Here is a 24,635-nt window from a genome sequence, read left to right as displayed (position 1 = left end):
TTATTGTTTGACGATTTCAATTTCACTTTGAGAAATAAAAAAAAATTGGGGGAGGTTTAAAAAGTTTGATCATTTTAATGTAGGTATCTATTTACGAAAACATCTAAAACATCATTATCATTATATTCCAGATTCCATGTCAAAAGAAATTCCAAGTAGTTCAACACATAAAAACTTCACTTCACCAAACTAAGCTATCAAAAAATGATAATAAACCTCGCCAGCAGATTCTACAGAACAGTTTGCAGATTCAGAATACGTCAGTTGGGCAAGAAACCTTTGCAAAGGATTTATGCCATTTTTTTTTGAACTGCAATATCCCTCTGCACAAGTTAGAACATAAATCGTGTCAAAACTTTTTAAAAACTTATTGCAAGATTAAAGATAAACCAGCTCAAATACCAAGTTCTTCAACTCTTCGGAAAAAATATGTCAGTGCATGTTACAAAGATGTGATGACGAGTATTAAAAATCAGTTAAAAGCCGAATATCTTTGGATTTCCGTCGACGAAACAACGGATACAAAGGGTCGACAAATTGCGAATCTAATTGTTGGAGTTCTTAACGACTCTGGCGATTTTAAAAACTCATACTTAATTAGTGTAAAATGTTTGGAAAAAACAAACTATGCTACAATAGCTAGATTTGTTAACGAATCCCTAACAAATTTTTTTTTACCTGATCAAGTACCATTTGAAAAAATATTATTAATGCTTAGTGATGCCGCCTCATATATGATGAAAGCTGCATCCAATCTTAAAATCTTTTTCCCTAATTTAATTCACTGTACATGTTTGGCGCACGGCCTAAACAGAGTTGCAGAGAAAGTTAGAATTGAATTTCCCAATGTAAACACCTTAATAAATAATGTAAAAAAAGTATTTCTGAAAGCACCACTACGTGTACAGGTATATAGGGAGATGCTTCCCGATATTCCTTTACCACCAGAACCAGTATTAACCAGATGGGGAACTTGGCTTAAAAGTGCTATATTTTTATCTGAACACTACGACGACATCAAAAGCGTTATTTCAAGTTTTGATCCGACTTGTACCGCTATTGATAACTGTCAAAATATTTTTAAAGAAAAGTCTATTAAAAATCAATTGTTGTATATAAAATCGAATTTCGATATCATTGAAAGTTCAATTACAAAATTAGAGGCTCAAAATTTATGTCTTCACAATAGTATGTCTATTGTTGATTCGGTTAAACAGAAAATAACAAATCTGAATGGGGAAATTGGAGTAAAAATTAAAGATAAACTTGATGACGTTTTAAACAAAAATGAGGGTTTCACTTTATTGCGTTCAATAAATAATATAATCAATTTTGGAAACTTCGATGAAAATATTAATATGGATCCGTCTCTAATAGCAAAGTTTAAATATGCCCCAATTACATCTTGTGACGTTGAGAGATCTTTTTCTGCCTATAAACAAATATTAACAGATAGAAGACATAATATTAGTTTAGAAAATATGAATCAATATATGATTATTTATTGTAACAATAAAAATATGTAAATTTGTTTTATTGTACTCTTTTTATAATATTAGTTTAGAAAATATGAATCAATATTGTAACAATAAAAATATGTACATTTATTTTATTGTACTCTTATTTATCTTGTGGTCAAAATAAAATATTTTGCCGTTTTATTTGTCACAAAACCTGAAGTTAAAAAAATATATTAAGAAATAATAATACAATTTGGTTTAAATTCAAACCTATTTATTTATTTTTATTATTTTTTATTTATTTATGTATTTAACGTAAACCATAAAATTATTCATATAAAAATAAGTGCATATATAAATGCATATTTGCATGTTAATTGTGCATATTCAGCTTGTTTTAAAATGCATATTGCATGCATATTTTAGACATTTTTTAGTGCATATTTTCCAGTCTCTAATAATTACACACGATTTTCTTCAAATTAGTTATAGCACGCCATATTTTCTCTCAACTTGGCGTATCTGTATAAAACTTCCTGGTCACCATATATTATGTACAGCAAATATCGAAGCCTATCTTCTAATCGCTAATCGCAGTACTCTTCCAACTTTAGGCTGCTGATTTCTTAACTTTCGGTCCAAGCGACCGAACTTTCTATTGAATACGTAGGCGAGGCAACGAAGCATTAAACCTACGAATTTTGTGCAGTAAGATCAATCGTCATGCAACTTTTTGCATTCGATTCGAGAGAGTGTCAGACAATTTTGTGAACTAAATTGATGTCCAGCAAAAATTTTTGTTCATGAAAAAATGAATTTTCAAAGTGCATCTCGAAGTGATGAACATGAAAAATTTAGAAGTCAGGAAATATTCAAGCAAATGAGTTCAATTTTTATAAATAGGGGTGGAGGTAACTGAATACGAATTTTATGACGGCGATAGTCTCCGAGGTACCTGGTGCCCAGGGTTGAACTCGTAGCCTGGGACGATCGAATAATTCGCGGGACGATCAAATAATTCGCTAAATAAAGATTGGATCGAAAAACTGAAAAATACGTGTTCAATATTTTTCAAAAATCTATCGAAATGACACTAAACACGACCACCCTCCCCCCACTTTACACCCTGGTGGTGGGGTAGGGGTACCTAACCTTAAAATATTAAATGGAAACCCCCATTTAGTATTGCAGATTTGGATTGCTTACGTAAAAATAAGCAACTTTTATTCGAGACATTTTTTCGAATTGTGGATAGATGACGCTATAATCGGAAAAAATGATTTATCGTGATATCATAGGTAAATTATAGAAATGGTCTAATATCTCGAGAAATACACTTCCAACACACAAAACCAAAAAATATGTGTTTAATATTTTTCAAGAACCTATCGAATAACATCAAACACGACCCTCCACTCTATCCCCTGGAGGTGGGATGGGGGTATCTTTAAAATCAAATAGGAATCCCCATGTTTATTGCAGATTTGGATTCCTCGTGAAAAGATAAGTAACATTTATCTGAAACATTTTTTAGAATTGTTGATAGATGGCACTAATAAATAGATTTTTTTCCGATTAGAGCGCCATCCATCCATAATTCGAAAAAATGTCTCTAATAAAAGTTACTTATTTTAACGTAAGGAATCCAACTCTGCGATAAAAACACCCCACCTCCAGGGTGTAGAGTGGAGGGTCGTGTTCGATGTTGTTCAATAGGTTCTTAAAAATATTAAATACGTATTTTTTGGTTTTTGGTACTCTGTACTAGATACTATATCATGGTATCAAGATAAATGGATTTTTCCTTGTAATAAAAGTTGCTTATTTCTACGTAAGCAATCCAAATCTGCAATAAAAATGGGGTTTCTATTTACGGTTTTAAAGTTACCCCTACACCACCTCCAGGGGGTGGAGTGGTGGGGTCGTGTTTAGTGTCATTCGATAGATTTTTAAAAAATATTGAACATATATTTTTCAGTTTTTCAATTAAATCTTCATTTCGCTAATTATTCGATCGTCCCAGGCGACGAGTTCTACCCTGGGTACCATGTACCTCAGAGATCATCGCCGTCATGAAATTTGTATTCAGTGACCTCCAAAACCTTCAAGTATAAAAATTGAACTCATCTCCGACAAAATTTCCTGAGTTCTAAATTTTTCATTTCCCATCTCTTCGAGATGCACTTTGAAAATGCATTTTCAAAGTGACACTCTCTCGAATCGAATGCAAAAAGTTGCATAATGATTCATCTTACTGCACAAAAATCCGAGGTTTCGAGACGAGATTCCTTTAGTCATCTCGAGGTCTTGAGCAACACAGTGGGCTAGAGAGACGTTTTCTGGAATTCTAAACACATCTTGCTAAACTTCCTGGTCACGCCGAATTTAGTACTCTTTCTTTCTGAGTAATTTGACGTAAATTTCTTAAACTTATATATCCGGCATCTTTTATTTCATGTTGGAGGGCTCGTGCTTCTTCCGTTTCATTTGAGCCAGCATATGGTGCAAGACGATTTATGTGAACAACTTTTGGTTTACCGTTTGGCAACTTCTTAATTCGGTATATCATATTTATTTTCTTCTTACTTCATACGGACCTTCCCATTTTTTTTGTAGTTTCATCGAAAATCATATTGATCTTTCATTCTGTCACTTGCTATCTGGATGTATTATCCGGCAAGTTCATGAATGTAGTTCATTCGTAACTTCAGGCGGTCGACAAATTCTTCGACTGCAACATGTTCTTCGGAAGGTCTGCAGCCAAGCTCTAAATCGCAGGGCAAACGAACTTCACGACCCATCAGGTAGGTTGGGGTCTGACCTGTAGACGTAGACCCCAACAGCCGAGCGGTAGGCCATTAGGAATAAATGAATGTGCTGTTCCCAATCTCTCTGATGTTCAGGTAAAACTTTGGATAAGTGTTTACTCTTAGATTTCGGTTCATCCTCTCGACCATACCATCTGATTGAGGATGCAGGGTTGTCGTTCTGGTCTTATTGACACCAAGCAATTTCAAACGTTTTGGAAAAGAGTTGGCTCAAAGTTTCGCCCTCGGTCGGAGTGGATCTCCAAGGAACACCAAATCGGCTGAAAAATTCCTTAACAAGTACCTCCGCAACGGTAGCAGCTTCATGATTTGGTAACGCATATACCTCGGTCCATTTCGTAAAATAATCCATAGCTACTAGGATATATTTATTTCCAGCATATGTTTCTGGAAATGGACCTGCAATGTCGGTTGCTACTCTTTACATAGGACCACCAACATTGTACTGTTTCATGTGGCTCTCTTTTTACCAAGTGGACCATCACTTCTTGTACATTTCAGGCACCATCTCGGTTCATCATCTTTACAGTTTCCCCAATATGACCGTTCTTGAATCATTTGCAAATTTTTCGTAATACCAAAGTGTCCACCTGATGCGCCGTCATACAACTGACACAATACATCTGACACTTTACTTTTAAATACAACCAACTGAAGCTTAGATTTTATACCATACCCGTTCTCAAAGGTTCTCTACAGAAGATCACCTTTTAGTACCAGGCAATTCCATTGGCTCCAGTATGCCTTGACTTTTAGACTACATGCACTGATGTCCTGCCAAGTAGCTTTCTCACCTCGACGCATCCAATCTAATACTCTTTTTATACATGAATCATCTGCTTGTGTGTCTTGTAACTGTTGAGACTGCCATTGATCATTGATGACGGTGGTTCTTCTCACAGGGCAAAGTCGTTCCTCTACTTTAAGCCGGTGATTACAACTCTCACCGCATGAACGTCTTATGGGAGCATCTGTATTTGAACGAACTTTTATTCTTCTTCTTCTTCTGGTTCCTTATCCGTTTCGGATGTTGGAAATCATATTGACAATTTTATTGGAATAAACTCTACCAGCTCTTTTCGCTCGTCTCTTCGGTATCGTGTTACGAACCGCTTTCCGTACCATTTTCTCCAAACGTTCATCATTTTGTTTCTCGACTTTTTTCGCGGTTAGTACTCGAGTATTTTGTGAAGCTTGACTAGTCGCTTCGTGCTTTAAGGTAATAACGAGCGCTTCTTCTAAAAATTTCGCTCTTGCTAGTCGTAAAGCTTCTCTGGTATCTGGTAAAAGGTATCCACAGCAAATTCTTCCAAAATTATGTCTGGTGCCTCTTGATAAGCCAACATCACCACACACGCAACATCTGCTTCAAAGTATTTTAGATTCTCACTTGCTCATTGAAATCTACTTCTCAGTTGTGCTTTGTATACTTGTTGTATACAAGATCTTTGTATATTTGCAAGAGTATACAAGTGTAGAGGGGATCTTCATAGTGTCTTTGCAGATTATTGAACAAGATCTGGTAACATTTTTGTTGACCCTTAAGATGTGACCTTAATTTATCTGCAACATCACTGCGTAGAACAGCAGTCATGGAAATAGCCTTTTCTTGTTCGGTCCAATGATTTGCGGTCGCAATAGCTTCAAATTGCTTAAGGTATATGGACCAAGAAGACTTCCCATCAAATGGTGGAATTTGAATCTCATATATGATGCGACGTTTCGCCTCTCGGTGATTCTTCTTTTACTACAGGATCTAAAACTACTACATTAACTTGTGGTAGCACTTTCATATTGGTTATCATGCTCTCTAATTCTTTGATCTGCTCTTCTACGTCTAAAACTAATGCATTAACTGGTGGTAGAACTTTCGTATTGGTTATTATGTTCTCTAATTGATTGATCTTCTCTTCTACATCGTCTATATTTTTCTGTCTCTTATCGAATGTTCTAGAAACTTCTTCAAATTTCTCGTTGTTCTGTCGACAAACTTTGTCGAATCTTTAAGCAACAATTTTGAATTTTTCGTCATTTTTTTTTAAGTTTCTTCGATCTTTGTAGAAACTGTTTTAAATTTCTCATTATTTTTTGTAGAAATTTCATCGATTTTCTTAGAAGTTTCTTCAATCATCTTTAATACTTTTTTTTTCTGCTGATTGAAAATGGAATGTCTCAGGGTCATCTCCATTCTTCTTGAGAACATCTCCGAGCCCTGCTTGCAGGATTTTCTTGGGCTCGCTGGCATCTTAATCACGTTCCTCTAGCTGTTCTACCGAAAGCTACATGCTTTAAAGGCATGTATTCACTATGTTCGCACTCCTCTTGCGCTATGTGCTCCTGCAACTGCTCCACATAGTGGATAGGTTCGAGCTTCCGGAGCGTGCAACGGTGCGCGCTCCCTCCCAGCGCTCTAATCGGTGGCGGTTTATATGTAGAGTAGCTCATGCCGTTTGCCGTATCCGTTGGAGCAGTTGCAGGAGCGGGCAGGCGAGAAGTTCGTGAACATAAATGGATACCTGGCTTTATATCCGAATGTTCGCTATATGTTGTTATCATTTTTCCTAAAGAGTTCTTGGCTATTTTTGATTAAATTGATATTAACGAATTAAATGGTTTACTTATTTGACAGTATAAATTGTAATTTATAAAATGCATGCAGTACCTTACAATTTTTGACAATAAAAGCACTAGTGTTACACTGAATTTCTATTTTATTATTATAGTAGTCTGTTTTTTAGTATTTAACATTTGAGTATACCTATCGTTAAAATTTTCATTATAGTAAGACCTATCTTTGTACATTGTTGACTAAATGTCAGAACCGGAATGAAAACATGATACTTATTAAATTCTCCTAATACCAGAGGCCCATACCAGCGTTATACCATTAATCTCGAAGATACAGACAAAGAGGTGGTACCAAATATAATTTCAGACACGCAGACTGCGGAATTAAATATTACAGGAATCAAAAGTACTTAGAATGCAGTCTTTGTTATAAAGACTAAACTTTATAAAAAAGATTAGAAACAAAAGAATTATAATGCATACGGTCAGTATTAATATACTTACGCAAAATTCATGCGCATCAAAACCTTGACCTTTACAGTAAAAACAATCCACAGACGCAAGATTACGCAACGAAATATGGATACGGTTATTTTAAATGTGAGACTACAAGATAAAAAATCCATCGGATGAAGCAAAAGAATAAACAAAATACAAGACATTAGTGCATTCTATTAGTACAAATCAAATGGTGATGGATCGGATATGTAGCAAAAATAAATTTGTTACTCCAGTGAATAAGTGGTTAAGTCGATTTTTTGCCAAAATGGGTTAAGTGCACCAATGGGTGCAGAATGACTTCTCAGATGTTGTAAATAAGTTGTTAAGCTGTGAGCGGACTCTAGCCAAAGTTATACGTATGTGTATCTTTGTCCATCTTTGAAATTGATGTACTATTTAGATTAAGTCGACTTACCTAAAAACTTAATAAAATAATATCTTAGGAAATAAACGGTTAAAGTGACCTGCCCAGTTATGACCAATAATCGTTTACTGTGCTAAACAGGTTAACTCGAGTTGACGTCTTTTGGTCCACTCTGGCCACTGTGCATAACTGGTTATGATTTATATAATAACTATATTTATATTATATTTATATTATAACTATAATATTTATAGTTATTACATCACGACATTTTATGACTAATTTACAATCTAAAGCAGATATATTTTGTCATTTCCCACTTACGAGAGCCACTATTGTCGAAATCGAACTAATAAAAAAAATTACCGTCGAATTTGACTATTTTAAAAATGTTTGATTTGTATAAGGAAGGACGAGCATCTTCTGCTTGCCTACCTATTTACACTAAAATCTTTCGTGATTTAGGTTTAGCTTTTAAAAAACCAAAGCAGCACACGTCACAAACGTGACAATGTTAATATACAAATTAAATTGTCCTCAGAAGGAGAAACTAAAATCCAATTAATAGCCGAAAGAGACGAACATCATAGCATGGCCCAATTTGCTTATGAGCAGAAAATTCAAGACAAAGCAATTGTTAAAGAAAATCAATCGAATGGAGTTTATGCATTTGGCTTGAAACAGTGCCTGCCTACCCCTTACCTTACAACCTTAGTTTCTTTCCACAAGAGGCAGCTGTTGAGCTTTAACCTCCCGGTGCATGACATGGTAACAGAGAATCAGCCAAAACAACTTGCTATTTGCCTTAATCATTTTTTAACACACTTGCTTTATGGAAAAACCGAAGTAAAATTTTATTCAGATACGTGTAGTGGTCAGATTAAAAATAATGTCGTTGCATTAATCTTTCTTAATTTTGTTAATCAAAAGCAAACCTGAAGATCAACCACAAAATTTTGGTTAGTTGTCATACGCATAAGGAGTGTGATACTGACCACTCCGTTATTGAAAGAGCCAGAAAAAAAAAACAATTTAAATAAATCATCCTAACGACTGGGTACAGGTAATCAGAATTGCTAAACAGAAGAATCACTTTGAAATTGTAATGATGTTGAAAGATAATTTCTTCGATTTCAATTCACTTGTGACGAAACATGACCCTTAGATTATCAAGATTATTAAAAAACTTGATAATGATGGCGAGATGTTTCTATGGAAACCAGTCCAATGGCTTCAATATGTTAAAAACGGCGCCGAAATTTCATTTAGATGCTCATTAAAACAAGAACATCTTTTTAAAACAATAAATTTTGCTCATAGTAGACGTCCAACTATATTGTTTTGTTTACCTAACATTAACAAGGAATGAGTGTCGATAGCTACAGACAAGAAAAAAGACTTATTGTCTTTATTGCCTTTAATAGATCCTTCATTCCATACATTTTATCTGAAAACGAAAAAGGATGTCGCCAATGATCCTGAACTGGAGGAATTGGATCCTGACCAAGATATACAACCTAATTCAGTATAAATGTTTTTTAAACTACAAAAATTGTTTTTGTTAAATTTTTGAAGTCATTAAATGACTTTTTGAAGTCATTAAACCGAAAAATAAAATACATAGAGTGACTTATTTTCATTAACATATTGGGTGAATAACTGGGTAAGTCGACGGTGAATAAATGGTTAAGTCTCATATCTTCTCATATCTCATTAACCTAATCACTTAGCAGTTACAAAATGAGACCAATAATATGTTTGTATTATATCTTAATTTTATGTAAAGTTTTAGCATTCCACCATATAAAATCGATTTGTGACATGTTGTCAAAACTTGTAAGTCGTCTCCTGAAAACTATTCAAAATTGATTCACCACTTATTCACTGGAGTAACAGAAATAATACTACGTAGTCTAAACATCTGAAAAGAATTATGTGGAACCCAATGCTACCGTATTGCCAGAATAAATACCTAAATAAGGAATGTACAAGCATATATTATGTACAAGCAAAGCGGAAATGTATTATTTACTACCGAATGTAATATTTGGGAAAACAGTGCGAATTTGGATGTACAAGAAATATAAGAACCTCTTAACAACTTGTTGGCACTTAGATTTTTTAATTGGAAAGAAATAATCAAATTTTTTATTAGATCCAATTACTAGTTCAAGTACCAAATTTGAAAATTGATGCAATAAAGATATAGATTATTTATTACTGTTAGAGAGATGTTTTTATTTAAATTTCGTTTGCAGCAGTATAAACTCTGCGTTCGACGAGCTGCGTATGCATGTACCAACATTTCCTTATGAGAAACGACTGAGCAAAATCGACACCCTTCGACTAGCAATTGCCTACATCGCTTTATTGCGGGAAGTTCTAACGGCAGACTGTGATCCTCTAACTTATGTGGAAAGGTGTCTAAGGGGTGAAATCAAAGCAGACAGGGCTAACTGGAACACTAGTGGTAAGATACCTTTTTTCATAATACCATATGAATAATCTTGAACTTACGCTAACTCCTTGCTTCATTTCTTCTTTATTTTGATATATTCCCTTAATATATGAATGGTCCTTTTTGCGCGTATTCAATTTTTAATTTAATTCCTTAGATTTCCCCTCATAATTTTTTTTGTTCTCTGATTGTTTTCTGCCAATGTCAAATACAGTTCAGAATATTAAAGTACAAAAGAATAACCCTATTCAAAATAAGCAATAGACTGTGTGCGTGCTGCCACTGAAGGTTTCCACTTCCGATTTCGTTGAACCTCCATCGATTTTCATGAAAATTGGTGAGTAATTAGAGGATACCTCAAGAAACAAAAGTTCCATGGTGGCAACTTGCGCTTTTACCCTGGGGGTGGATGCCACCCCTTCCCGGTGGTGAAAATGATTTTATTAAGAATAACCACAAAATAGATAGAGGTTCTAAGCGACATTTGTCATATGAAGTTATTAAAACAAATTAATACTGTTTGAATTATTAAAAATCAAAGATTTTAATTTGTCTTGAAAAAATGCATGTTTTAAAGCGGTTTTTCATAAAGCACTTATAGCCCAGTAAATGAACGGGAAATACGGCGATACCGTGTAATTTTCAGGGGCAACTCCGAATTGCGTGAAAATCTGGATTTAGGTTCTACTTACCCTCCACTTCAAAGTTGAAAATGTGCCGTTGGTTGTTTTTACTTGGGGGGTGACAATCACCCTTTCTCGGGGGGTGAAAAACATACGTTCAAGATAAGCCCGTAAATGGATAAATTGACTAATTATAAGCAACTTTCGTTCTATAAAGTTTTTACGTAAGTGAATCATTTTTGAGTTATTTGCGATTGAAAATGTTTATTTTTCGACAAAAAAAACTACGTTTTCAGTCGGTTTTTCGCAAATAATTCAAAAAGTAAATATTTTACCGAAAAAAATATTTTTTGCAAAAAGTAGCTTATAAAAAAAAACGAAAAGAGTTGTGTGTTCGTGAAGTCTATAGATCCAGTAAAAGCAAATTTGTAGCTCATGAAAAATACGTTTTTATTCGTCCAATTCCAAATCGAATATTTCATCGAGAAATGTCCAAAAAATGAAGCACTTTTCGGGAAAAATCCGGTTTAAACTTTTTTAAAGAGTTTAAAAAAAGCTTTACTCGAATTGTTTACAAAAGTTTCTAGGATTAAAAATAAGCGAGTTACTGTCAAAATAAAGTTGGCCTCCTTTTTTTTTGTTAAAAAATCATGAAAATCCCCCCGTGATTAGCTCCCCAAATGAAATTAATCGTTATCGCTTTACAAACAATTTGCTTTACTTATCTATTTTTTATATGATCTGTCGGTTTCACCGGTTTAAAGTGCTGATTTTTGAAAGGGTTATAGTTAAAAGGGCTTGAACGAGTCAATAATCACGAGTGTATGCAAACTTTAAACAGACATATCTTAGCCAATTTTTTTCTTACAGAAAAAAAAATGAATCTGGAATATTTATAACAGCAAAATCTACATTTTTTTATTCTTTGAGATTTTTCGTTATCACTAATACTTTTTAAATTATTTTGAAAAAAGAAAATTTTTCCAAAATTCTTAGAAAACATTTTTTTACTATAAAACCAGTTTTTTTTAAATAAGCACTTCAAATCGGTCAAACTTACAGATCATATAAAGAATATACAGTGCGTCCATAAAGTAACGCATAAATTCATTATTTCGTAAACCGGCGACTTTAAAGAAAAATCCCGAAACAGGTCGATTTTTATTTTTAATTTCCGATTTTTTGGCATATATATCATACTAGTGACGTCATCCATCTGGGCGTGATGACGTAATCGATGATTTTTTTTAAATGAGAATATGGGTCATGTGATAGCTCATTTGAAAGGGTATTCAATTCTATATTCACTAATGTAAACATTAACATAATTATTTATACAGGGTGTGCAAAAAACATTTTTTAATTAAAATAATTGAGACAGAAAGAAGAATGTATGTAATTTATTTAATTCAAAATGCGTTTTACTACTGTCAGAAAACAGAAAAAAATTTGACGAATAAACATTGATTTTCGCTTAAACGAAATGTTCAAACTGGCAAGAGGCAGGTGGGTGGCAGCTTTAACATTGAATTTAAGCGAAAAACAATATTTATTTGTCAAAAAAACATATTTGCCTGTTTTCTGACAACAATAAAACGTATTTTGAATTAGATAAATTACATACATTCTTCTTTTTGTCTCAATTATTTTAATTTAAAAAATGTTTTTTTGAACACCTTGTATAAATAATTATGTTAATGTTTACATTAGTGAATAGAGAATTGAATATCCTTTCAAATGAGCTATCACATGACCCATATTCTCATTTAAAAAAATCATCGATTACGTCATCACGCTCAGATGGATGACGTCACTAGTATGATATATATTCCAAAAAATCGGAAATTAAAAATAAAAATCGACCTGTTTCGGGATTTTTCTTTAAAGTCGCCGGTTTACGAAATAATGAATTTATGCGTTACTTTATGGACGCACTGTATGTACATACATTTAAAGTAAATGGCAAAGCGGTAACGATTAATTTTATTTAGGTTGCTCAATAGACGGAGATATTCACGATTTTTCTTACCAAAAAAGTAGCCAACTTTATTTTAAGCTTAACTCACGTAGTTTTGATGCTAAAAACTTCTGTAAATAATAAAATGAAGCTTTTTTTTAAACGTTTTAAAAAATGTTAATAACTTTTTCCTGAAAATTGCTTAATTTTTTGGTGACTTCAGTTTAAAATATTCGATTTTGAATTAAACGAATAAGAACGTATTTTTTATGAGCTACAACTTTGCTTTTACTCGGTTTATATACTTTGCTGATACACTCCTTTTTTCGTTTTTTGATAAGCTACACTTTTGCTAAGAATATTTTTTTCGATAAAATATTTACTTTTTGAGTTATTTGCGAAAAACCGTCTGAAAACTTAGTTTTTTTTTGTCGAAAAGTAAACATTTTCAATCGCAAATATCTCAACATGACTTACATGAAAAACTCTATAGGTCGAAAGTTTCTTATAATCAGTCAATTTATCCATTTCCAGGCTTATTTTAAACACGCGTTTTTTCACCCCCGAGAAGGGGTGACTGGCACCCCCCAAGTAAAAGCAACCAACGGCAAAAATTCAACTTTGAAGTGGAGGGTAAGTAGAACCTAAATCCAAATTTTCATGCAATTCGGAGTTGCCCCTGAAAATTACACACCAAAACGGTCATTTACTGGGGTATTAAAAATGAGGTATGAGTTTTTACAAAAAAGTTATAATTACCAAAATTGAAGATAATAAAAAATCGAATAAATTTCTTACCTCTTTTGATATTAAAATCTTTTAATATCAATTCAAAGTGAGTTATAGGTAATTATTGTAAGTATATTTTTTTCGGCGAGTACTCAAATCTAAGGATTCAAGCTAGATAGCAGGAAAATGATGCATTTTACAAAATACAAGAATAAAAGACTGCTAAACGCCGTAAAAATGAGTGGCGCATACAATACTCCAGCTACAAAAGAGCTGATATGAATATTACGTGGCGCGAAAATGTATTTTCGTTTTGATGGAAAATAAAATTGTAGTTTTATTTTGAAAGATTTTTTTCATAATATTTGCTAAATTTGAAGTAAAACTCGCCACAAAAGAGTAACTTTGATGCAGTTTACATTTTGAGGCTCTTTTGTGGCGCGTTTTACTTCAAATTTAGCAAATATTATGGAAAAAATCTTTCAAAATAAAACTATAATTTTATTTTCCATCAAAATGAAATTACATTTTCGCGCCACGTAATATTCATATCAGCTCTTTTGTAGCTGGAATATTGTATGCGCCACTCATTTTTACGGCGTTTAGCGGTTTTTTATTCTTGTATCAGGAGTTTTCAAAGCTTTTTATAAATGTAATGTATGACGTTGAATGCAATGTTTCTTTATTACACGTTAGTGTATTAAATGGTCGCCTTTGTTGCATTCTCTCCCAAATTATCTAGGAGTTATAACACCAGACTTGTGATAAGACAATCCGAGTTCATATCCCAGCCATCCTAATAATTAATATGTCCGGAAAATGAATTCGGACTGCCCGATCAAACTTGCTCAAAAATGCTCAGGGAGCATAACATTTGATTCGGATGATTTATGTAATAATGGTTTGATATTCTTAATATAATTTCTGAGTATTTCAACCCTTAGAAATTTATTTTTGAAGGGTGAAAACTACCCCTTATTGCTAAAACCTATAAAAAGGTTAAAAAGGGTGAAATTTGTTCAGATGCATTACATAATGATTGTCTATTACTCTAACTATATTTATTGACTATTTCGACACTTTAAAAGTTCATTTTTAAGGGTAACTCTAATTGCTCAAATTTGCTCAGGATTGCACAAAAAATGCTTAAGGAAAATAAAATTTGATTCGGATGATTGATGTAATATATTCATTTATATTCGTTCCGCCTAAAATTTACGGATAAACGAGTACACGAACACAATACACGAATAAATGAACACAAAAAATATGTATATACGTATTCGTATGAGGTTTTTAGAAGATCTATAAGGCTATTAATATTAAATCCTTTTAGCTATTAATATTAAATCCCTTAAGCTCCCAGCGTTACATATATGTAACGCAAAAACCGCTAAAATCTTAAGCATGAAATTCGGGAAGTGATTCTAATTTTAACTAGATGACGATGCAAGACTTTCGAGGGACACTTTTTGCTAGTTTTTAGCGTTTAGTTCAAGGATTTGATCTAATCTAACCTGTTTATTTAGTTGAGTGTTGGATGTGACGGTGTTTCTTATTTATGGTAAAAATGGATCTCGAGTTTGAGTAAATATATTTTTACTATTCTTTTGTTATTATATTTGGTTTAAAGTGTTTTTAATTGAGCCTAAATTAATGTCTTTTCTTATTGATAATATAAATTTTTCCAAATTTTATCATGGTTTTGTAAATTATGCCTTTTATTTTTGGTGTTACATATATGTAACGCTAGGAACATATGGGAGCAAAAATCGGAACTTTTAGAATTGTAATGTATTTTTTGTTCCATAAAAGGGTTATCTCTTCAAGAAGCGCTTTAGATGATTGATGCTGCTGAAACTTTAGACGTTGATGCTATATATATATATATATATATATATATATATATATATATATATATACCTCGACACCGTAAGGTACAAGAGGACGGCTTAAGTAAGTATATATATATATATATATATATATATATATATATATATATATATATATATATATATATATATATATATATATATATATATATATATATATATATATATATAAACATAAGATGTAGATCTTTGAAACACACTCAGTGATCAAAAGATCCAAGGCTAATGGTTTAACGACCACTCGTACGAAATCAAACAGATGAAACAGAGAATGTGTAAAAATCCCCTTACGAACAATTCACACATCCACCGTTTCGGGCTGGGAAAAATTTTTCGAATAGAATCAAAGATCCAAACACCAGTTCTTCGAAATGTGTTTCGCCCTCTTCAACCTCTCTGGGCTCATCGGTAAAGATGGGAGGTTGAATATCTTTAGACACATTCCAATCAAAAAACAACATTCGAAACCTAGACATAGAAGGTGCGTAAATCTACGGCAAATCCGACAATGACAGTCTCAAGTTTTAATTCCCTAATTACTTAAAGTAAGTAAAATATATGTTTAAAAAATAAGATGTAGATCTTTGAAACACACTCAGTGATCAAAAGATCCAAGGCTAATGGTTTAACGACCACTCGTACGAAATCAAACAGATGAAACAGAGAATGTGGAAAATACCCTTACGAACAATTCACACATCCACCATTTCGGGCTGGGAAAAATTTTTCGAATAGAATCAAAGATCTAAACACCAGTTCTTCGAAATGTGTTTCGCCCTCTTCAACCTCTCTGGGCTCATCGGTAAAGATGGGAGGTTGAATATCTTTAGACACATTCCAGTCAAAAAACAACATTCGAAACCTAGACATAGGAGGTGCGTAAATCTACGGCAAATCCGACAATGACAGTCTCAAGTTTTAATTCCCTAATTACTTAAAGTAAGTAAAATATATGTTTAAAAAAATAAGATGTAGATCTTTGAAACACACTCAGTGATCAAAAGATCCAAGGCTAATGGTTTAACGACCACTCGTACGAAATCAAACAGATGAAACAGAGAATGTGGAAAATACCCTTACGAACAATTCACACATCCACCATTTCGGACTGGGAAAAATTTTTCGAATAGAATCAAAGATCCAAACACCAGTTCTTCGAAATGTGTTTCGCCCTCTTCAACCTCTCTGGGCTCATCGGTAAAGATGGGAGGTTGAATATCTTTAGACATATTCCAATCAAAAAACAACATTCGAAACCTAGACATAGAAGGTGCGTAAATCTACGGCAAATCCGACAATGACAGTCTATATATATATATATATATATATATATATATATATATATATAGCATATAGCGTAAGAATTCTCCCGGACAACCTGTTCATATCATTATCTTCCCCATCACCAGACACCTCGTCTGTACGTACATTAAATTCTGGGGGTTCAGTATATATATACATATATATATATATATATATATATATATATATATATATATATATATATATATATATATATATATATAAGATGTAGATCTTTGAAACACACTCAGTGAACCAAAGATCCAAGGTTATTGGTTTAACGACCACTCGTACGAAATCAAATAGATGAAATAGAGAATGTGGAAAAATCCCCTTACGAACAATTCACACATCCACCATTTCGGTGGACTATATATATATATATATATATATATATATATATATATATATATATATATATATATATTGATACATGTATCTATATATATATATATATATATATATATATATATATATATATTTATATATTGATACATGTATCCATGTGACTTCCAAAGTAGATTCTCGTAATACGTTGTTACTTCATATATACCGTTATGACTTCCGATTTCGGAAGTCACAACGTTTTGCCTATATTTTTACGAATTTGGCTACTAGATGGTATCAGAAGGCTTATATTAAAAATTTCGCTGGAAGTCATATCGTATCTAACATACTCATAAGATCAGATTTTAGTTCGACGGTATATCACCAGCGCTAGTGTCGCTCCCGAGCTACTATACAGGTTATGTACACAACGCGTAGCGTCTTCCGTATACCACACCGCTCGGTGTGACTTCCGTTTTTTGGCAACCCTGTGTAACGGTTTCCAGACATTTATCTGTTGTAGATTCGCGGTTCTAATCGTACTTAGTGTTTTGTGTGCCTTTTGTTTTTAAACATGAATAATAGCAGATCTGCTTTACTTTTAAAGTTAGCCTTAAATGAAGGTAAAATAAGTGATTATATATCTCTATAATTATATGTTTTCTGTACTTATTTTAATCTATAATATTTACTTACCTATTTACTTATATAAATTCATTTTTCTCGTGTTTTTGTTTACTTCCTTTTTTACAATGAACTTCTAATTTAATCTACACTCACCGGCACGAAAAACGGGCACCCCAAAAAAATGGGTAATTTTTGATGTCTCGTATCTCCCAAACCTGTTGTCCGATTTAAGTAATTTTTTTAATATGTTATAGCCTTATTCTTTAACAATATAGCTATGATAATATTGTTGATAGACAGGTAAATTTTCATTGTATACCGAGTGTACCAATCAAACTGGGTTTTTTTCTCAATTTTCACAACACCCTGTGGAATATTCTAGCCTTTATAAAATATTTAAATTAAAGCCTAACTATAGCTCCAGGTTTTATTAACATTCTGTTTTTTATTCATTCGCTTACGTTGGATAATAAAAAAGTTAAGAACTTTAACAACTAGCCATGTTCTTTATCGATACAGGTGTTTCTAAATATAAGTGCGACAAACTTTAAGGGGTAATTTCTGCATGAAAAAATAATGATCGTTTGACAAAAGAATTTTATATTTGCAAGCATTTGCGGACATAGCTTTATCAAGTAAACGATCATTATTTTTTCATGCAGAATTACCCCTTAAAGTTTGTCGCACTTATTTAGAAACACCATGTATTGATAAAGAACATGTTTAGTTGTTAAAGTCCCTAACTTTTTTATTATCCAACATAAGCGAATTAATAACAAACAGAACGTTAAGAAAACCTGGGGCTATAGTTGGGTTTTAATTTCAATATTGTATAAAGGCTAGAATATTCCACAGGGTGTTGTGAAAATTGAAAAAAAAACAGTTTGAATGGTACGCCCAGTATACAATGATAATTTACCTATCTAGAAACAATATTATTACAGCGATATAGTTAAAGAATAAGGCTATAACATATTAAAGAAATACTTAAATCGGAGAATAGGTTTAGGAGATACGAGCCATCAAAAATGACCCATTTTTTGGGGTGCCCGTTTTTCGTGCCGGTGAATGTATCTATTAAATAATCTAAATTATTTTAAAAAATCTTATTAAAAGCTTAAATACAAGAAATGTAGGTAAATGTTCTCATTTAACGAAATTTCCGAAAATTGCGTATTTTTTTGACCCAAGTAGGCTGAAAAATCGATTTTATAGTTATTGTTATTTCGAAAGTAATAAAACGTGTAAAAATATACAAAAAAATTGAATGTACAATTACAATTGAATGGAATTAAATACACGAAAAAAGAGCGATAAAAAGTTTAAAGTAATAAATTCTAGTAATAATATGAAATACAGTAAATTCTCTCTTAAGGGGGTAGGCGCAAAATCTCGGTCCAATGCTATTTACATGCATTCATTTTTTACGAATTCTGAGAAAATTAATAAATACTTTTTAAAACTTACACCCAGAATGAAAGATTATTATTGCGGAGGACCGAAAGTCCCTTAGAAGAAACAAAAAGTTTCTTGGTAATGAAATATTCGAAATTAAAAATCACACTAACTTTTCTCTTGTTTTTTTATCCCGTTATCTTATTAAAATAAACATTATATAAGTTTTCAGGGACTTTCGGCCCTCGGTAATAATGTAATATTCCATTCTGCGTTTAAATTTTTCAAAAATACTTATTAGTTTTCTCAGAATTCGAAAAAAATTAGTGCATTTAATTAGCATTTTACCAAGATTTTCCGCCTTATCCTTAACGGACACCTCCTCTATACGGACGGTATTTAAGACAAAACTCATTTGCCGATAATATTGAACCTGTACTCTTCAACGGACACTCCCTTAAAATGATGTGTAAATGAAAAAAAAAATACATTTCATTTCATTTCATTTACATACAGGTATTTTTTCCAAATATTTTAGAATACAAAACTACATAATATATTTTATTATTTAAAATTAATACAGAGATGTCAACGAGTGATATTTGATACTGTTTAATTTATCAGCAGTAGGTAATAAAAAATATGTTTCTTAAGTTTGATGTTTCTACTACATTCTCAACTGTTTAGCAAAATGTGGGATCCGTAATTAAAATATAATATGTGTGTCGGTCATTAAAAGAAACGTTAACGTTGTTCTAATAATATTTAACATTGATATGTTGTGACTAAAAATTCTGCTTGAACGGAAATGTCTGCTTGAACATATCCAATAAAAATTTTATTTTCTTTTAAAAATGTTTGGGATTCAAGGGCGACTTGACTGTATGATAAAACAATAATTATACAAACAAAACTTGTAATTATCAAGATTTTTGCTGTAAACTCGTGGAGAAATACATCAAATTAAAAGAGCTCGGGAAATATGCACTTTAAAAAACCTTAAATTATGCAAAAAACAGTTGAATAATTGAAATATGCACTAAAATATTATGCTTTTATACATTTATAAAAAACGCAATGATTATTGGTGTATTGAAAGTAAGTATTTTATTTTATCTAGTCCAGGTTGTATCTTAGTCGATAGGAAAAATATTCTGATTCGTTTTTTACGATCTTACCGAAATACATTCGAACCCGCTTATTGGAATAACCTTCGTGCCAATCAAAAGTATTCCTATAACCTGGATATTCTAATAACCGATCATTGGTCGCTAGTAGAAACGTTTCCGGACCGCAAATTTATATTCCTTAAACCGGGATATTCCTTTAAGAGGTATTCTAATAAGCGGGTTTGACTGCAGTATAGTTCATTAACGGTTTTTGCTCCAAATTTTAAAGAACGGATTGACGTGAAATTTAGCATACACATAGGTAACATGTCAAAGAAAAAAGTGAAAAGAAAACTTTGCCCTGGGGGCGAGTTTCTCCTCTTCTCGGAGGTGAAAAATATACGTTCAAAATAAGTTCGGAAATGGATAAACTGACTAATTCTAAGCAACTTTTGTTATATAGAATTTTTTCACTAAGTTAATACTTTTTGAGTTATTTGCGAGTCAATATGTCAATTTATCATCAAAAAAACACTTTTATACGGTTTTTTTGCCAATAACTCAAAAAGTAAGTATGTTATCGGGAAAAACATTAAAAATATAGCTTATAAAGTAACAAAATTGATGTACGTATGAACTTTTTAGAATCAGTAGAAGCAAAGTTGTAGCTAATGTAAAACAGGAAACAGGTTCATATTCGTCAAATTTAAAAACGAATAATTTCACGTGAAATAACCAAAAAATGATAGCAACCAAAAAATGATGCACTGTTCTGAGACAACTTATTACAACTTTTTTAAAGTTTTAAAAAAATATTTTTTATGTTTTCTAAAAAAGTTTCTAGCATCAAAATTAAGCAAGATACGCTCAAAATAAAGTAGGTCCTATTTTTGTTAAAAAAATTCGAAAAAGCACCCCCTAATTGGAATCTCATATGAAATTAATACTTACCGCTTCACAAGTTACTTAACTTATGTAATATTTATATGATCTGTATATCTTATATGATCGGCTCAAAGGGCTAATTTTTGAAAAAAATTGGTTTTAAAGTAAAATTTTTTGCAGAAAAAAATGCTGTTTCAAAATGACATAAAGTGTATTAGTGATACTAAAAATTACGAATAGTAAAAAATGTAGGTTTTGCTTTTCTGAATATTTAGGATTATGTGTTTTTCTTTGAGACAAATATTGGTTAAGATATGGCTGTTCAATATTGGCTTACACAGTTGGTTAGTGCCTAGTTCAATCCCTTTCAATTACATCCCCTTAAAATAAGCATTTTGAACCGATGAAGCTTACAAATCATATTTATAAACAATACATACACGAGTAAATCAACTTCTGAAGTGGTGACTATTAATTTCCTTTCGGATGCTAATTAGGGGGTGAATTTTATAATTTTTTACAAAAAAAGGATCTTCATTTTGAGCGTAACTTCCTTAATTTAATGCTAAAACTGTTTTAACCTTTTTTTAAACACTACAAAAAAGTTGTAATGAGTGTTCCCCAAAAAGTGCTTTAGTTTTTGACAGTTCACGTTGAAATATTCAATTTGGAATTTGGCGTGTATGAACCTATTTTTCATTAGCTACAACTCTTCTTTTACTGGGTCTAGAGATCTCATTCATAAGCACACCATTTTTTTACTTTTTTATGGGCTATATTTTTCCTAAAAATGGTTTTTTCGATAAAATACTTACTTTTTGAGTTAATTGCCAAAAAACCGTTAAAAAATGTTTTTTTTTTGTTGAAAAATGAAAATATTTACTCGCAAATAACTCGAAAAGTAACTAAGTGAAAAAATGCTATAGAACAAAAGTTGCCTAGAATTAGTCAGTTAATCCATTTCCGGACTTATTTTGAACGTATATTTTTTCATCCCGAGACGAGGTAAAAGTCACCCCCATGGCAAAAGCACACATCGGCACAATATCAATGTGCTTCTTTGACATGTTACCTATGTGTATGCCAAATTGCATGTCAATCTAAGCGGTTTTTTAAAATTTATGGGTTTTGCAATATTTTACCGTCAGCGAACGGACTAATAGTAGAGGATCCGATATAAGGCCGATCTGCATCGATCTATTTAATGGATAACGTGTGCGTGAAGGAACAATGTATTTTAAACGGGATTTACTTTTTCGCACTGTTTTTGACACACTTTCATATAATCAAATATCCTTAACTTTCGCGTTGTCATGGTGATGACATAATGAGCAATAAATTACAAAAAAAATTGACAGTTTTGTGGTTTGAAAGAAATTAGAATGTTTAAATGTCAAAGTTCTAAAAATTGTAGAATAGGAATGAATTCCAGTGATAAAGAGTTACAGTTTTTTTATTTGTTTATCGTAGATAAAATATTGTATGAAACTGTGCGTGAAGTACTTTTTGCGAACTTACGCGATGTATAGCACTCGCTCCGTTGTCGCTCGTGCTCTAAACATCACGTGCATTCGTAAAAAGCATACTTCACGAACTGTTTCATAAATAACTATTTTCATATATTAAAAAAATGTTTCGACTCGGGTAGATATTATTCCAGATTTTCAGATTTCAGCACAGTGTTAGATGGTTGGGGCATATATGGAGAGCAGGTAGCGTAACAACTATAAACTCAATTTTACAATGGAAACCCGGAGTTAGAAGGAGACGCGGAGGAACTAGAATAAATGGTTACAGGAAGTAAAGGAAAATTTATATAGGGCAGGAATTAGAGACTAGCAGAAAAAGACAGAGGATAGAAAGAAATGGAGAAGCACAGTCAATAGTATCGAGTAGCAGACTGGGACTAATCTGCTCTAAAAAGATGGATCTATTATTATGCATTATTATTGGTACATCAAAAATTAAAAGGACGGTGCCTGTAATAAAATCTAAAATTCAAAATTTAATCAAGAAAAATTATAAATATTAAAATTTCCTGTAAGTTAAAATTTATTTATTAAAATTTTTGATATAATTTTCATAAATAAATTACTTACTAATAACACTTTTTTAATTAATTCCAAAAAATCCATTTTGCAGCAATAATAAAATATTAGTATTTGTAAAATAAATATCAATCATATCATAAATAACACAGGTTTACAAAAAAAAACTAAATTTCGGACTATTTGACGAAACCATATGACAAGGGGGTTTTTGGGGTGGCTGATCACGAATCCGGGGTCCGCTCACCTCTTTCACGCCAGGTAAAGGTCATTTCAAGGTCAAATCAAGATAAATCGACAGTCGCTCTGAGAAAGTATATTAGAGCGTTTTTGGTGTCGCTGATGACGAATCAGGAGTCCGCTGACCTCTATCACGTCTAGTTCAAGGTCAAATCAACATAAATCGACACAATCGCTCTGAAAATAGAGGGGTTTTGGAGTCACTGATCATGAAAACTGCGGTCCGTTGAGCTCTACCACGTAAGGTAAAGGTCATTTCAAGGCCAAATCAGGACAAGTCCACAAAACTGATTTGACCTTGAAATGACCTTTACCTGTCGCGGTTGAGCTCAACGGACCCCAGTTTTGTGATCAGCGACCCCAAAAACCCCCTAATATACTTTTTCAGAGCGATTGTGTCGATTTATCTTGATTTGACCTCGAAATGACCTTGAGCTAGACGGGATAGAGGTCAGCGGACACAAATTCGTCATCAGCGACCACAAAAACCCCTTAATATACTTTTTCAGAGCGACTGTCGGTTTATCTTGATTTGACCTTGAGATGACCATTACCTGACGTGATAGAGGTCAGCTGACCCCGGATTCGTGACCAGCGACCCCAAAAACCCCCTAATCATATGGTTTCGTCAAATATTCCGAAATGTATTTTTTTTTTGTAAACCTGTGTAATCAAAAGAATATCAATCTTTTAATTTAAATAGACAACTGTAAAACATAGAACTGCATTCACAACTGTATTCACAGTAAAAGTTTCAAAAGATCACACATTACGCTTAAAGTAAGAGGTAAATCAGCAGACGAGTCGTTGTGACTTCCAAAATATGACAACACCGCTGGAAGTGACAACGCACCTTGAACTACCCTATATATGGAAGCCATAACGTATGCTGTACGCTTCGGTATATACGTATATATATACAAAATTTATTGTGGTAAATCCTTTCCCCTCAATAGGTAGACCCATTTTATAAGCCCCCCTTTTACCAAATACACAATTCTTAAAAAATAATTCCTAGTAGAAAAGGTGGAGGTCGGACAGTCTCTTCTGTATACCGGAAGTCACAACTTAACGTGCATCTATATATACAGGGTGTCCCGAAAAGATTGGTCATAAATTATACCACAGATTCTGGGGTCAAAAATAGGTTGATTAAACCTCACTTACCTATATACAATAGTGCACACAAAAAAAGTTACAGCCCTTTAAAGTTACAAAATAAAAATCGATTTTTTTTAATATATCGAAAACTTCTAGAGGTTTTTTATTGAAAATGGACATGAGGAATCTTTATGGTAGCAGCATCTTAAAAAAAAATTATA

The 24,635-nt window shown here is 32.5% G+C and overlaps 1 protein-coding gene across 5 annotated transcripts in view; it reads left to right on the top strand.

Annotated features, from left to right (window-relative positions):
* The window catches only part of LOC114341469 (helix-loop-helix protein 13), a 170,860-nt gene that overhangs the window by 77,303 nt on the left and 68,922 nt on the right, over positions 1-24,635 (top strand). For 3 of the 5 annotated variants that reach the window (XM_050658183.1, XM_050658184.1, XM_050658181.1), the window contains exon 4: positions 9,980-10,191. In XM_050658183.1, the coding sequence (XP_050514140.1) occupies positions 9,980-10,191 (212 nt within the window). The remainder of the gene's footprint in view (positions 1-9,979; positions 10,192-24,635) is intronic. The other 2 variants (XM_050658185.1, XM_050658182.1) reach the window with 1 other exon arrangement.

Source organism: Diabrotica virgifera, chromosome 8 (assembly GCF_917563875.1).
Source record: "Diabrotica virgifera virgifera chromosome 8, PGI_DIABVI_V3a".
Classification (NCBI taxonomy): Eukaryota; Metazoa; Arthropoda; class Insecta; order Coleoptera; family Chrysomelidae; genus Diabrotica; species Diabrotica virgifera.
The sequence above is the reverse complement of the archived record's forward strand: the minus strand, read 5'-3'. Positions and strand labels throughout refer to the sequence as shown.